The sequence below is a fragment of the Brachypodium distachyon genome, chromosome 1 (assembly GCF_000005505.3).
Source record: "Brachypodium distachyon strain Bd21 chromosome 1, Brachypodium_distachyon_v3.0, whole genome shotgun sequence".
Classification (NCBI taxonomy): Eukaryota; Viridiplantae; Streptophyta; class Magnoliopsida; order Poales; family Poaceae; genus Brachypodium; species Brachypodium distachyon.
In genome coordinates this window covers 6,964,641-6,979,492 of record NC_016131.3, presented here as the reverse complement: position 1 = coordinate 6,979,492, position 14,852 = coordinate 6,964,641, and the positions used below count along the sequence as shown (strand labels likewise).

At 44.4% G+C, this 14,852-nt stretch overlaps 3 protein-coding genes across 3 annotated transcripts; 1 reads left to right on the top strand and 2 right to left on the bottom strand.

The window, feature by feature from the left end:
- Positions 1 to 445: 445 nt before the first annotated feature.
- On the bottom strand, positions 446 to 4,554 carry LOC100830781 (cathepsin B-like protease 2). The gene is made up of 11 exons (XM_003560156.3): positions 4,280 to 4,554; positions 3,326 to 3,370; positions 3,128 to 3,208; positions 2,882 to 3,038; positions 2,736 to 2,740; positions 2,564 to 2,638; positions 2,336 to 2,461; positions 1,590 to 1,808; positions 1,097 to 1,210; positions 979 to 1,014; positions 446 to 883 (listed from the first exon to the last, which is right to left on the bottom strand). Exons 1-11 carry the CDS (start codon positions 4,433 to 4,435, stop codon positions 755 to 757), a joined length of 1,143 nt encoding a protein of 380 aa, XP_003560204.2. The 5' UTR covers positions 4,436 to 4,554; the 3' UTR covers positions 446 to 754.
- Positions 4,555 to 4,803: 249 nt separating this feature from the next.
- LOC100828947 (cathepsin B-like protease 2) lies at positions 4,804 to 8,649 on the bottom strand. The gene is made up of 11 exons (XM_003560151.4): positions 8,426 to 8,649; positions 7,858 to 7,902; positions 7,666 to 7,746; positions 7,335 to 7,491; positions 7,188 to 7,192; positions 7,017 to 7,091; positions 6,787 to 6,912; positions 5,920 to 6,138; positions 5,360 to 5,473; positions 5,242 to 5,277; positions 4,804 to 5,137 (listed from the first exon to the last, which is right to left on the bottom strand). Exons 1-11 carry the CDS (start codon positions 8,495 to 8,497, stop codon positions 5,015 to 5,017), a joined length of 1,053 nt encoding a protein of 350 aa, XP_003560199.1. The 5' UTR covers positions 8,498 to 8,649; the 3' UTR covers positions 4,804 to 5,014.
- Positions 8,650 to 12,227: 3,578 nt separating this feature from the next.
- On the top strand, positions 12,228 to 13,919 carry LOC100840162 (uncharacterized protein At1g28695). Its single transcript, XM_003559414.3, has 3 exons — positions 12,228 to 12,478; positions 12,599 to 12,994; positions 13,084 to 13,919. The coding sequence occupies exons 1-3, from the start codon at positions 12,245 to 12,247 to the stop codon at positions 13,567 to 13,569; spliced, it is 1,116 nt and encodes a 371-aa protein (XP_003559462.1). The 5' UTR covers positions 12,228 to 12,244; the 3' UTR covers positions 13,570 to 13,919.
- Positions 13,920 to 14,852: the final 933 nt, after the last annotated feature.

The window sequence follows — 14,852 nt, the reverse complement described above, 5'->3', positions numbered from 1 at the left end:
TTAAACATTGTTTATGGCGGTAGGGAATCGGTGTTATCTTGCATTTCATGTTGTTTTAGAAGCAGATAATTGATGAGCGCCCGTTGTCATGTTTACATGAGGTAAACTTGGAAGGCTTTTTTTTTAGGGAAACTTGGAAGACTTTTTGACTGATGGCAAGGACCTTATGAAGAGACACGCTCCTGCAAGATCCAGAAAAAGAGAAGACAGCTACAGCAGCTATTGCAATATTCATGTCTCCCTGGAAGATATACTCCCTCTGTTTCATGAAGATTGACGTGGCTTTGAACTAACTTTAGTGCAAAACCGTGCCAATTTTTATGGCACGGAGGGAGTACATGTGAACTAGGGTAAGCACATAAATAGTGTAAACCCAGTTCACACTGATTTGCATCGTTTATATACCAGTGAAACTGCAAAAGGAAAATGCAGACTGCAGATCAAATTGCGCCGATTTGCATCATAATATTATATATGCACCCTCAACCCTCATATCAAGGGTTCAGGCCTCAACTTTGATTCCTCTATTTTACAATAAAGATGTAACACAAACACATTTTGTTTCTGAAGCAGTGGGAGCTATGTTTTTATTCATATTGTTTCTGAACAAGTGTTGCGATTACGGACCGTATCAGCCTTGGGAACATGTGCTACTGTACATAATACACAACCCTGGAAACATCAAAACTAATTTACCCGCTTCATTTGCCTTGCAAATAGCTAATTCCAACTGCATTTGAGGTCAAGCCGCTGTTCAAAGTATAGCCGTTCCAAAGGCGTCGTCGTAGTTTCTGGCCATGTTCTTTGTCGAGGGCATACCAGCAACAACGTCTTCTTCAATTCCACATTCATTCTTGCCCCTTATGATCTTGAAGTACCCATCCTAAAAATGCATCATAAACAAAAATAGTTAATTAGCTGAACTCAATAACATTCATTGTGGCACTTCAACAAATACAGGGTGTTTGTCACACTCACATCGCCCCAGCCTCTGTTCCACTGATTTGCCAGAAGCTGAAAAGCAGAAGGCAAAAGAAAACAAATTAGCACTTGACCATTGGTTAATAAATAGTGTAATATTGAAAATCAACAATACCCAGTAATCTTCCCCAGCATCACTGGTTCCCCATCCAATCAACTTGACGGCATGACCTCCCATCACACCACCTGTGATGTGCTTGTATACTCCGGATTTGTAGTGTGCAAAGTCCTTCACAATTTTGCAGTATTACGTCAGGAACCAGAGAATTGAATACTTTATTTTGACAGTTTGTCATCTTATACATAATCACCAAGCATATGATCGAGCGGTCTATAAATGACTAGCTAAAAACAAATTCAGAGCGTGAAATCTTTGTTTGTTTCTGTCATCCCGTCATGTCCTCTCTAAGGTTTTGTCAGTATTTACAAAAGCCTTTTGAAGGATTTCTATACTCTGTTTGTCCATTTCAACCTAATAACAGTAACTGCAACCCACGGTCCACATTGACATATTCTGCTAACCAGAAAATTCTGCAACCTTAATAAAATACCCGTTAGAACTCAGAATAGAACTCAGAATAGGAAAATACTGAAATACAAAAGGTTACCTCGTAAACTGTAAAAGCAACTTCTACAGGGCCATTAGTATAGACCTCTGCCATGATGTCATGTGGATTAGAATGTACTCTGTATGCATCAACGCTGAAATGCTTCTGTTCCTTCCACACTTCATTTTGCACCTTGCATTTCTTCTCACATTTTGGTGTACGATAAGCAGGTTCACATCCAGGATGCTTGCATCCGACCTGATCAAAGTATGGATCGCACTGCAAAATTGTGAAAAAGATTACAGTTAATTTTATGGCAAGCAGAGTTTTTATACAACGTATGAGGAAACCCTACTTAAATAAAAATATTTATTGTATGATATGAAAAAGAACAGAAAACCCTAAACAATAAGCTAACAAAGCAGCGACCATAGGTCGATACAATCTAACTTTCAGCCATTCCAGGTCAGCAAAGAAAAGCTATACACGTTCATTGGGATGAATTTTCATGAAGATTAAGTGGAAAATTTCATGATGATTTATCTATTTCATGTTTTGTGCTAAGCTGCAAGAATTTTTCCAAATTTTGAACTGAGACCATGTAGTTGCCAGTTGGGATGAATTTATACTTAAACAGGAAACACTGAAGACAACAATGTGCTCCTATTAGGATACTAACTCCTTTATGTTTTCTGTACAAATTTACACTGTTAGCATTTAGCAACACATGACATATATGCACTAACTCAACTGTGAAATTTCTTCACAAAGAGCAGAATTTCATTACAGAGGATCAGAACATATACCTCGTCAGTCACAACACCTTTCCGACGAAAGTATCGCCATGCACTGATAGGATATCCTCCATTACAACCAGAACCACACAAAAACCCACAGCAAGCCAGTAGGTCATTGACTGAAAGTGAGATGTTCTGCAAGGAGTACAAACAGCAGCTTGGTTATGTGAGAAAAATGACCAAACATGCCTATTTGAAAGTAGTCTCAGAACAGGCACGTCGTTCATATGCACTCACCATGTTGAGGTGAATGCAGAAACGATCCTGGAGACACTCCACGGCACCAAAGGCCCAACAAGAACCACAATGACCCTGTCATCGTCATCCAAGATATAATACCTTGAGCATCTTGTATTATTTGGTAAGCACTCATGGAGCTAACCATTTAAGGTTGTGTGAATAGACTTACTTGATCTGCTCACGGAAATCAGCATTTTCCAGGATATTGCAAAGAAGAGGAAATGGAGTGGGTCAAACTGTCGAAGTATTCAAAAGGACGAAAAACTGATTTCAGGTTGAAAATGGCTGAACATTGAGGTACCTCATTAAACTTACCAAGTATGGTCCCAATTGTGCTGCAACCAGACCATTGAGATCTAGCGTCGAACTCCGTTGGGAGCTTCATTGATCTTGAATAAGATTTGGTTGGAACACCAGCTAGTAAAGCCGGAGGTGTTGGCTTCACTCCCAGGATATGCTTAAATTGTGTAATCTGCACGGAAGAGGATGATTTTGAGATCAGCAAACATAGTGAGATAGCTTGTGCCTTGATGATGTCAACAAGAGGGTGTTGTTATTTACTGTGTAGTTTGCAAAGTAGGGGTTGTGACCAGCTGTCCACCCGGCATTTGGATGCTTATTGATCGTCTCTATGATGTCATTCTGCGACAGCAAACCACCATACCATGATGAGGATGAGCAGATACATACATGGACAATAGAAGCTGTGAAGTAGTAGATATAAAGATGAGGTCAATTTGAGGGGGAGAAATAAATGACCTGGATGATTCTGAGGGAATTGTCTCCCCTTGCTGCTCCAACGAGCTGCGCGTACATATACAAATGTCATTCATATCTTGAAGCAAATATATATGGTTCAGATAGATGCATAACATCATGATTGATTCCTTAATGTTACTGGTGCATATTGTCACCAAACTTATTTGCTTGGTGTTAGGGTTCGAGTTTTGTTCTTCCAAAAAAGAAAAGATTGAATTTTGTTTCAGAGCTATTCATCAAGCCTATCACTGCCGTCCACCTGCGGCAGATGAAGAAGCCTATCTGCTAAGCTTCTGAGGTCTGCAGCACTAGTGACTAGAGAACAGCAGAGCTCTGGCCTGGCCTTCACTGGGTTTCTTTTACACCAAAAGACTGCTTTGTTACATAACAAACGAACTTACATCGTTAATCATTATGAAGTAAAAATCCCGGTGTATCATCCAACCAGGTCTGAGATGTCTATGATCTAGCGTGATTCGCTAACAAGTTTACCGCTTAGCCTTTCCTCTAAGAAACAAGTTTACCGCTTCATTCGCCTCCCTTGGACAAAACTCAAACAAGACCTTCACAAAGTATTGCTTCCAAGCAATGCGAGTGAATAAGCAGGCGATTACAGCCAAGGGAAGCACCCAGCTGGAGCCCTGCCTGCAGGCCTTCACTGGTTGGTGTGGTAGATATTTGTTGACATTTTTCTTCTTCTTGTCGACATTTGTCATTTCTGTCCGCTTCAGTTACCCATTTGTAATAAATTATGATTGCGTAAACGCGGAGAGATACTGAAATTCTTGAAAAACAAACTAGAGCCGGCGATCCCAACTTCCCGGTAAACGGAAAACCCAACCGAGTTAATCTCCGCTAACTAAGTAACGAACCAAACAGGATTTGGATCTTGCGAGGAAGAAATCGAAGGGCTTTGACTTTCTAAAACATGGGATCGCGGTAGAAGAAGCGAACCTGCGGGGCAGCAGCAGCACAGAAGGCGACGAGCAGCGCCAGCGGCAGCGCAAGGGAGACGCCCCTCATCTTCCTCGATCGGCCACTGCAGGAGAAGCAATCAGTAGAAGCTGCTGCTGATGGGGTTGCTTTGCTTTCTCCTCCTCCTCCTCGCATACGCTGCCCCTTTTTATTGGTTCCGGGGACGGAGGGAGGGCGAGGCGGGCGCAGACGCTACGCCTCCGATACGATGGCGACCGCCGATATTTTTTGCCTGCGCGCGCCCCGATTCCATTTCACCAACATCTGAAGATGAGTGCCTGGGGATTATTTAGGTCTGATCTTTGTTCAGCAAAGCGAAGCGGGAAGCTGGGGGTTGGAAGGGATTGGTTTCTTTTCTTCTTATTTTTCGTCAATACAGAAATAGAAGATTGACGCATCTTGTAATCCGTGATCAGAATTTATAATGAGCGAAATTGCATTCTTGTTTTCACTGCATTTACTGATGCTTTTCCACAAAATGCTGCAGCGTCGTAAAACAAACATACAAAAAGCATCGTACGATTGCTTGCTTTCATAATACTTGATATTATTCCATTTTGTTTATGAACAAGTGTTGCGATTACAACAACATATCAACGTTGTGAACGTGTGCTAGTGTACGGGGAATAGTTTCTTGGAACCACCAAAGCTAGTTTACCCACTTCATCTGGCGTGAAAATAGCTAACTGGAACTGCATTTGAGGCCGGCGCTGTTCAAAGTATAGCCGTTCCATAGGCGCCGGTCCTGACAGTGTTCTTTGTTGAGGGCATACCGGCAACCACATCTTCTTCGATGCCACACTCATTCTTGCCCCTTATGATCTTGAAGTATCCGTCCTGCAATGCATTACCAGCCAACATTTATTAATTAGCTAAACGCATGCTACTAACATTCACTGTGGCACTTCAATAATACTGAAGGGTAGTTATCACAAACTCACATCACCCCAGCCTCTGTTCCACTGATTTGCAAGAAGCTGAAAAGCAGAAGTCAAAAGAAAACAAATTAGAACTTGACCATTGGTTCAAATAGTGTAACATAGAGAATCAGCAAGATACCCAGTAATCTTTGCCATCAGCACTGGTTCCCCATCCAATCAGCTTGACAGCATGACCTCCCATCATTTCACCTGTGATGTGCTCGTAGACTCCAGATTTGTAGTGTGCAAAGTCCTTCACAATTTGGCAGTATTAAATCAGTAACCAGAGAAACAAAGCACTCTCTTTTGATTCCTTTTTTTGAGGATACTTTCTTTCTTTTAATCCTCATCATAGAATTACCATATTATATAAATAATCACAGATCATATGTTCTGTGTATCAGATGATTAGCTGACTGGGAAAATTCAAAGCTTGAAGAATTACAAAACTATTTCAGTGTGCTCACTCAAGTACATATATTTTGTTATTCTCTCCCCTATTGGCATGTCCTTTTCTAAAGAAAATGGTTCATCCAGATTTACAGCTTTTCAAAGTTTTTTTGTATTCTGTTTGTTCATATCAAAGTAATAACAGTAACTCTGACCCGTAGTCTATGTCTTTGGTTAACCAACATTTTGACAGAATTGGTAAATCAACGTAAAAAATCAAGAATAGGGAGTAAATCATATTAAAGTTACCTCATAAACTGTGAAAGCAACTTCTACAGGGCCATTTTTGTAGACCTCCGCCATTATGTCATGTGGATCAGAATTTACTCTGTATGCATTGATGCTGAAATGTTTCTTTTCCTGCCAAACTTGGTTCTGCACCTTGCATTTCTTTTCACATGCTGGTGTAGGATAAGCAGGTTCGCATCCAGGATGCTTGCAGCCAACCTGATCAAAGTATGGATCGCACTGCAAAACAGTGAAAGAGATCAGGGTCAATGGTCTGCCAAGCAAACATAGTATTATACAACAAAAGGCAGGCTGGTCTCCTACTTGAATAAATAATATTATTGGATAATATTAAAGAAGAGAAAACCATAAACAGTTCAGCTGGACAAAGCAGCCACCATTTGTGGAGACAATCTAACTAGTAGCCATTCTATGTAAGCAAAGAAAAGCCATGTATGTTCATCGGGAGAAATTTTCTTGAAGATCAAGCTGAAATTTTTAAACATCAGAAAGTAGTAGAAGCATATTGTACTCTTCAGTGTTCTCTGTTAACTTGCAAATTCACCCAATACTACTTTCCAATGTTTTGATTCGAATGTAAAATGTTTATTTAGCACCAGATGAGACATGCACTAGAACTCAACTGCAAAATTTCTTCACAAATAGCAGAATTCTGTTGATGTGTGCATTAAACTTGATAAGACATCCTGTTTCCATTGCATTGTTTCACATATTCCACACACTAACCATTCTAGTTAGAAGTTTTTCATCAAGATATTGTAGTCAGAAGTTAGAACATAGAAATAAAACTATAAGTGATATGATAACAGAATTGCACTTAGAGGATCTGAATATTCAAGGGGGAGAAATCAGAAGAGTAAGGTATACCTCGTCAGTAACAACACCATTCTCAACGAGGTACTGCCATGCGCTGATAGGATATCCTCCATCACAACCATCACCACACATAAAACCACAGCAAGCCACTAGGTCATTGACAGAAAGTGAGATGTTCTGCGAGCAAAAGAAACATCAGCTTGGTTATGTAATAAAAAAAGACTGAAGATGCCGGTTTAAAAGTAGTCCTGAGAACAGGCATTTAGTTCATATGCACTCACCATGTTAAGATGAATGCAGAAACGATCCTGGAGACACTCCACAGCACCGAAGGCCCAGCAAGAACCACAGTGACCCTGTTATAATTAAACCAGACATATACCTTGAGCCTCTTGCATTGTCCAGTATGCAATTATGGTACTAACAATTTAAGGTAGACTGCATAGACTTACTTGATCTGCTCGCGGAAATCAGCATTTTCCATGGTATTGCCCAAAAAGATGAGGAAATGAAGTGGATCAGTTTATTCAAAACGATGAAGAACATATTTCTGGTTGAAAGTGGTAATAGAAAACATTGAGGTGCCTAGTCAAACTTACCAAGTATGGTCCCAATTGTGCTGCAACCAGACCATTTAGATCTGGCATCAAACTCTTTTGGGAGGTCCGTAGATCTTGAATAAGTTTTGGTAGGAACACCACGTAGTAAACCTGGAGGTGTTGGCTTCACTCCCAGGATATGCTTAAATTGTGCAATCTGCGCAGAATGGCATAAGAGGATGATTTTGAGATCATCTAACAGAGTAAGATAAGTTTTTTTTTTCGAAAAGGGGGAAAAGCCCCGGCCTCTGCATCAATCGATGCACACAGCCATGACAGAGTAAGATAAGTGGTGCCTTGATGGCGTAAACAAGAGGGTGTTGTTATTTACAGTGTAGTTCGCGAAGTAAGAATTTTGTCCAGCTGTCCAGCCAGCATTGGGATGGTTGTTGATCGTCTCAATGATGTCGTTCTGCGACAGCACAACACCATATCATGATGAGTAGAAACATATAAGAACAGTACAAACTGGGAAGGATTACACAGAAAGGTGAGGTTAACTTGAGGGGGGATTAAAAATGACCTGGATGATTCCTAGGGAATTGTCTCCACTCGCTGCTCCGACGAGCTGCATGTAGATACAGATGTTATTCATATCTTAAAGCAAACATAGATATCATTCAGATAACTGCATAACATCGTGATCGATTCCTCTTTTTTTTTCCTTGAAAGTATCGTGATTAATTCCTTAATGCTACCAGGGGTGGTTATATTTTGACCGAAACTGAAAAACTGGAATTATTTTTTCGCTTCTCAATCGGATTTGTTCTTTCGAAAAAAAAAAGATAGAGAGTGGATTTTTTTTCAGACGTATTCATCAAGCCTGTCAACGTCGTCCACGTGCAGCGGATGAGGAAGCCCCTCCGCTGGCTCGTCATCGAGCTCCAGCACGGCGCAGGAGGGTCCTAATTAAGCTTCCGAGATTCGCGGCACTAGAGGCTACAGAGCACTAGAGCTCGCAATCCCGACAAAACCGAAAACCGCACCGAGCGAAACCAAATTGGATCTATACGGGGGACAAATTACCTCTCAAAGAGGCAGAAATTAACTGGGGGGGTACACAAGCAGAGGTAGCAGGAGAAGAGCCGAACCTGGGGCGTGGCAACAGCAGAGAGGACGACGAGCAGCGCCAGCCGGAGCGCGGCATGGGAGACGCCCCTCATCTTCCTCGATCGGTAGCGGAGGGACGGAGGAAAGCAGCAGGGCTGGGGCACTGGGCTGGCTAGCTAGCTGCTGGAGTTGCTTCCTTGCTTCTTCCCCTCCCCACGCTGCCCTTTTTTATTGGTTCTCCCGATACGGAGGGGGCGGGCAAGACTAGTGGGAAGGTGAGGCGGGCGCAGACGCTACGCCTACGACAATGGGTCTATGATACGATGGAGACCGCCGATCTTTCTTCTTTTTTTCTGCCTTGGAAGTTGGGAGTGACGCGCGGGCTCTCCCGTTCCGTTCTAGCCAATGTCGTTGCGTAGCGTGCCGCATCGCGTAACCGCGAGATGCAACCGCGCGCGTGCTGCCACGCCAGAATCAAACGACTTATTTAAACGGCACCCGCTTTCTTTTGAGTTATTGAGTTTTTCTTTTGTTTTGTTTTTTTGCTGCGTTTTTTGCGCCTGTTTGTCCAATCAGTTTTTACTTATTTTAACCTTTTCGATACAGATTTTTCATTCCAATTTGGTGAAAGTGGAAGAAGAAGAGGAGCTCCACGACGACACCTTCGAGGTGGGAGTTTACGCTGTAACTACAACTTTCAACACAATCTTTTTGGCTAGAAGTACTCTACCACCCTTGCTACAAACTTCAGGCCAAGATGACCACTAAATAGACAATGTTGGCTATATCTACGCCTTGAGGCATGCCGCCTGCTTCCTTTAACTCCAGCAGTGGAAAATGAGAGTCCTGCCGGTTAGATCTTGGAATCGCTTTGGGATCGTCCGCAGAGAAGTGATATGAGATCATGAGAGTAATGTCTTGGTCAGTGGAGTCCAGAGAAGCTAGGAAACACACGTAGGAAAGAAAATGATCAAAAGGGTGAAAATATTGACAAGAGAGGCCAAGTTATGCTAATCTTTCCAAGGTCTCTTGAAATCCGAAGGCAGAAAAGACGTGTCCTTGGGCGCGGGGCGGGGAGGAGGAGGGCAGGTCTCCCTTCGACGAATATATGAAGTAAACTGCCCATATTGATATCTTCGTTGTCCTTCTTGCCTCCGGTTCTTTGGGTTGCGATCTGGATAGTCAGGCATGACGTCGTCGAAAGTTTAGGTCATGACAAGGTGGCGAAAGCGAGATGCGAGAGGAAGAGGGTAAGAAACATTCTGTCCTCTGGCCTCTCTGCCCAGCATTTTCTTTTCTTCTTGGAAATTCTGAGCGATACAATTTTTTTTTTGAGAATTCTGAGAGATACAGTTTTTTTAGAACATTGATATGTTTGATAGCTCAGTATTTTTAAACCGTGGTATTCTTAAACTGCAATATAATTTACCATGTGTATAGAATATTGTAGTTTCTAAAAAACCCAGTTATATTCAGGTCAGTTCTTTTCAGCTTCCTAGACCGCCTTCTCCAGCTTCCTGGAGAAACCACCACCTAAATTTAATTAGGCTACCAAATTAGTTTGGCATAAACTACTTTGAATGATTAACTAAATCTAAGATACGGCTTCTCCAGGAAGCTACGTGAGAGCAGCTTCCAGTAGAAGCCGGTTCTAGAAAGAAAAAAAACGCACCCTCAGTTTTGGCAAAACAACAATAGCGTTTGGCTCTCTGTTTTAGCTAGTTCCTTTAGTGCATACCAGCGAGCCTTAGTTTAATTTGAAATCACAGATGAAATCATCAAGCACAAGTGCACAAGGTTGTTAACAATCCTGGCCAACCAGCAGAAGCAGTGTGCGATCCATTCGGCCGGACTGCAGGAAGGAGGCGGCGGCTGCTGCAGCACGTGCCTAGGGGTGATGTGCGTCTTCAGCTTAGCGGTCGAGGTCCGCGGTGTGTTATGAACCCGACAAGTAAGAACCAAAAAAAATCACAGCACAAGGATACACGGATTTAACGTGAAAAAACCTCTCAAACAACGAGAGGAAAAAACCACGGACGCTAGATAACGAAACTTCACTATATGGAGAGTATTTACAACGCCAGAGAGATTTTATAGATGCAACTCATCCCGAAACGGCGGCTTACAAGGGGTATATATAGCAGGAAGATTAGGTTAATTCAGATCCGTAATGTTGCACCTAGAAATTCTGGTGGTGGGGCGGAAGTGAATATGCGGAAGTTCCGGTTGAACACGTGGAAGTTTCGGTTATTCCTCGAAAAGTAACAGAGAGCAACGGAAGGTTCGGCCGGAGGTTGGGTTGGAAGTTTTGGTGCCTGGAATTTGGATCACAATATCAACACGATGAGCTGCTCATGGAGCCGTGTGTCTTCCGTGTGGCCGTTGGGTTGCGCCACCAGTCATGCAAACTATGTCGGCGAGAGACGGACGAACGAAGCTGCGCGTGGTCCGCAGCAAGGTGGTGTGCCACTCGGCAGAGAAGAGGAACACCACAGATCACACCAGGGATGGAGACAAGGGGGGTGCCCCCCCCCCAATGAAATTATGTACTGGTTGGCTCCTTAAGAATTCCTTAAAAATAGGTTATCTCTTTAATTTCGCCCTCCCCCCAAGCCCAAATCGTCCCCCTCATGTTGATTTTCGGGCTCCGTCCTTGGCACACCACACGTCAACCGGCATGCTCCACCGCCTTGAGCTGATGTAACTATCTGTGTCAACACCTCTCTCTGTTCAGATCAGGTCATCAGGATTTCCATCGGCTCCACGAGCACTAAGGGGGGCAGCAGACAGTGCCAGGCAAATTAAACAGGGACGATGACATCAGATCCACGAGGACAAAGGGGGCAGCAGACAAACGGAGCATCGGCTCTGCGTCCGTTGGCCCTTCCAACCCGCCCCAGGGCACGGCTCCGCGTCCGCCGCCTCCAACCCGCCCCACCGCGCATCGCGCTGCCCCTCGACGCGGATCGGCGTTCTCCGTCTCCAACCTGGGCTGCCACGTTCCGCTACACCTGCAATCGCCAATTCCTTCGACCAGTCCTGGCCCCGCCGCCGCCTGCTCATAGATCGCTGGCGATGGGAATAGAAAGAGAGAGACAACAAGGTCTAGGAAAGGGGTCAGCCAGTCAGCTGTACTCAACGTTTTCTTTCTGCATCTCTTGCTTTCTCCATCTCCGTCGTCAGACGATGGGCGGCGGTGGCTCGAGAACAACAGCTATGTTCGTTGCGAGCGGAGGCGTTTTTCTCTCGAGCTCAGGAAAAAATAAAGAGGGTCGGGGTTCTTTATTTTAACATAGAAAATACTACAGTTTTGGGGACACTAAGGTATTAATACTGCTGTTTTTAGAGGTAACCAGACAGATCATAGTAGTAACTAAAACTCTGGTAATTATAGAAACCGTACCGCAGTATCATCAAAATACCGAGAAAATACTGTTTAGCACACAGGGATAGGAACGAGCGGTAGTGGACCTAGTGGGCCGAAATTTCCGATAGCCATTGCGCATGTAAACCAGGCTTTCGCTGTTTTTTCTTATCAATAACACTGGGGTTAGCAAGCCACATGTATTCCACACACTTTAGTACTCCGTTGTAAATGCTGTCAAAGAAAATATTTTTATGGGCCGATCAAATTACGTACACCATCAATTGTCTGTGTTTACGAAAACCCAGGGCTTGCCGTAGGTTCGGTAGGTTCGCTGCAAAACTCTCATGACTAACCGCACTTAACCCGTGCATATATATCCTCTGTTTAAAACTACAACAAAATCTCGCTAAACAAACTCCCTGCCCAGGAGATACCGTGCGCCTGCTCGTCCTGATCCGAGACAACACACAATTCTGAATTCTCCCAATCCCCAATGGTGATCGGGCAAAAGAAGGCCAAGAGCTGGATCCAATGGCCATGCCCGCACCGTCTGCTCTGCCTCTGCGCGCGGGAGCACTGCGCATTGTTGGCCCGCTTCGCCGCCGTCGCCGCCGTCTGCCTCCTCCTCGTGGCCGCCTCCTACTACGCGCTCTCGTCTCCGGCCGACGGCGACGTCGACGGCGAGATGGGCCAGAGGTTCTTCGACATATGGCGCCGTCGATCAGCGGCAAGTAGCTACAATCTCCTGGCTTCACTTAATTAAATTCCATCTTTTTTACAGTAATTCTTTACTGAACCGGCGTTAAACCCTAACTTGTTGGGAGATTAATTGCCAAATTTGTTTAAGCAGGCGCGTGCCTACGACTACCACGATGATCTGGAGGCGGCGCTGCGCGGCGCGGCCGACGCGAACAGGACGCTGATCCTGACCGTGCTGAACAAGGCGTATGCCGGGGAGGACGGCCTGCTCGACCTCTTCATTGAGAGCCTGAAGCAAGGGGAGGGCACCGAGGAGCTCATCAGCCACGTGCTCCTTGTGGCCATGGACCGGCCGGCCTTCCGCCGGTGCAGGAGCCTCGGCGGCGTCCGGTGCTACCGGCTCCGTGCCGTGGCGGCCAACGGCACGACCGGCGACCTCTCGTCGGAGCAGCTCTACATGTCGGACGGCTTCATACGCATGATGTGGCAGCGCATTCGCCTCCTCGGCGACGTTGTCAAGCACGGCTACAGCTTCATATTCACAGTACTTCCGTTGAGCTCACACATAGTCGTCACATAATTTTTGTGCCCTATGCATATCTCACACATTGTGTGTATGTGATAACTTGCAAGGATTTGGATGTGATGTGGCTGAGGAACCCCTTCCAGAGCCTGAACCGCACCGGCGAGGAGGACCTCCTGATCAGCTCCGATAGGTTCAACGGCAGGCCGCACGACTACCTCGGCAACGAGCTCAACACCGGATTCTTCTTCGTGGCAGCGAGCAACCGGACAGCGGCGCTGTTCGACGAGTGGCACAAGGCGCGGGACGAGTCGGCAGGCATGAAGGAGCAGGACGTTCTGAACCGGATGAAGCGGCGCGGCGCGCTCCGCCGGCTCGGCGTGAAGGCCCGTGTCCTGGACACGGCGCGCTTCAGCGGCTTCTGCCAGGACAGCCGGGATGCCCAGAAGGTGGCCACCGTACACGCCAACTGCTGCCGGACGATGAGGGCCAAGGTTTCCGACCTGAGGGCCGTCATCGGCGTCGCCAGGCGGCTCAACCAAACGGCGGAGCTGAGGTGGCCGGCGCACTCGGAGTGCGCTAAATCGTGGAGGTGAGACGAGAAAGCATTCATGGGAGGTTCTTCCGTTCTCTCGTTTCCATTGTAGGCTGTAGCGTTGTATTAGTGCTTGTTAGTACTACCTTACTGCTCGTATATGTAATCAGAACCACACAGATGCTCCTCTGGAGCATAGTACAAAGAAACATGCTTCTCTTTAAGGAAACTGCTACTTTAAACACATCTCTTGAAGAAAATAGTATGTATTCTCTCGTTGATATAAACTGCCCCCTCTTTCCAATGTTTAACTTTGACCACATATATTTCTTATAGATTACTTTGTTCATGGTCACAAAATCAGAACAACTGGAAATGCTTTTATACCAAATTCCAACGTTATGAATTTTGTATCCATAATCCACATGTTCCTAGACTGATAAATTATCAATCAAAGTGTGAATCTTGGAAAGCTTGGGCCGGCTATGCAGATCAACAGAGTTACATAGGGAGTAAATCACAAAGGAACCTTCATTGAGGATTTCATGAATTGTACTGTTTGTTACAGACCTACCATTCAATTGCCAAGTCTTTTTGCACATCAAGGGCCTCTTTGATTCGCAGGATTCTCAAAATGGGGAATAAGATAAACATAGGATTAGAGTGTCATGCCATCTTGAACTGAATACAAGTTTGACCGGATATTTGATTGTGCACAGAAAAAAAAACAGTGATCTTAGGGGCCTCTTTGATCCATAGGAAGAGTGGACAAAAAAAAAATAGGAATAGAAATTTTTTGCAGTGTTCATCCATTTGATTCAAAGGAATGGAGAAGTTAAAACACATGAAATTTTCCTCTGGTCTCAATTCCAAAGGAAAAAACATAGGACTTTTACAATCTACATGCACCGCTTTTTTGGATTACTTTGCATGAAAAACAAGACAATAGTATTTGGTGGCATAGTCTTAGAACTTTATTTTTGCATGTGGTTCGACTTAATTTAACCATATTTATTAACATTCTTGTGTTTTTCCTATTCATGTGAATCAAACAAGCAAATCTACAACACATACATTCCTATCTAATTCCTTCATTTTCAGAATCCTATGGATCAAACAGGCCCTTACCTAGAGGTTGGAACGGATGGAATTTTTTCTATAAAACGTAGCGACAATGAATCCTATGAAAAATTCCGATGGTTTTCAGTCCTATGAATCAAATGAGCCACTAAGGATTAGAATCCTCCGAAATTCGTTTGGAAATGTTTTGAATCAAAGAGACCCCAAAATTTACAGGGTGCTGGCGAGCCCTGGCTTTTATAGGGCATGGCTCATCCTACAATA

Excerpts from the sequence above, each read along its gene's own strand:
- LOC100828947 (XM_003560151.4), bottom strand. The coding sequence starts at position 8,497 with ATGAGGGGCGTCTCCCATGCCGCGCTCCGGCTGGCGCTGCTCGTCGTC. Across the intron at positions 5,474-5,919 it reads TTGCTTTCACAGTTTATGAG|GACTTTGCACACTACAAATC; the intron begins GTAACTTTAATA and ends CAAATTGTGAAG. Across the intron at positions 5,278-5,359 it reads CTGATGGCAAAGATTACTGG|CTTCTTGCAAATCAGTGGAA; the intron begins GTATCTTGCTGA and ends TCTGCTTTTCAG.
- LOC100840162 (XM_003559414.3), top strand. The coding sequence starts at position 12,245 with ATGGTGATCGGGCAAAAGAAGGCCAAGAGCTGGATCCAATGGCCATGC. Across the intron at positions 12,479-12,598 it reads TATGGCGCCGTCGATCAGCG|CAGGCGCGTGCCTACGACTA; the intron begins GCAAGTAGCTAC and ends AATTTGTTTAAG. Across the intron at positions 12,995-13,083 it reads GCTACAGCTTCATATTCACA|GATTTGGATGTGATGTGGCT; the intron begins GTACTTCCGTTG and ends ATAACTTGCAAG.
- LOC100830781 (XM_003560156.3), bottom strand. The coding sequence starts at position 4,435 with ATGCGAGGAGGAGGAGGAGAAAGCAAAGCAACCCCATCAGCAGCAGCT. Across the intron at positions 2,462-2,563 it reads TCTGCATTCACCTCAACATG|AACATCTCACTTTCAGTCAA; the intron begins GTGAGTGCATAT and ends TACTCCTTGCAG. Across the intron at positions 1,211-1,589 it reads TTGCTTTTACAGTTTACGAG|GACTTTGCACACTACAAATC; the intron begins GTAACCTTTTGT and ends AAAATTGTGAAG.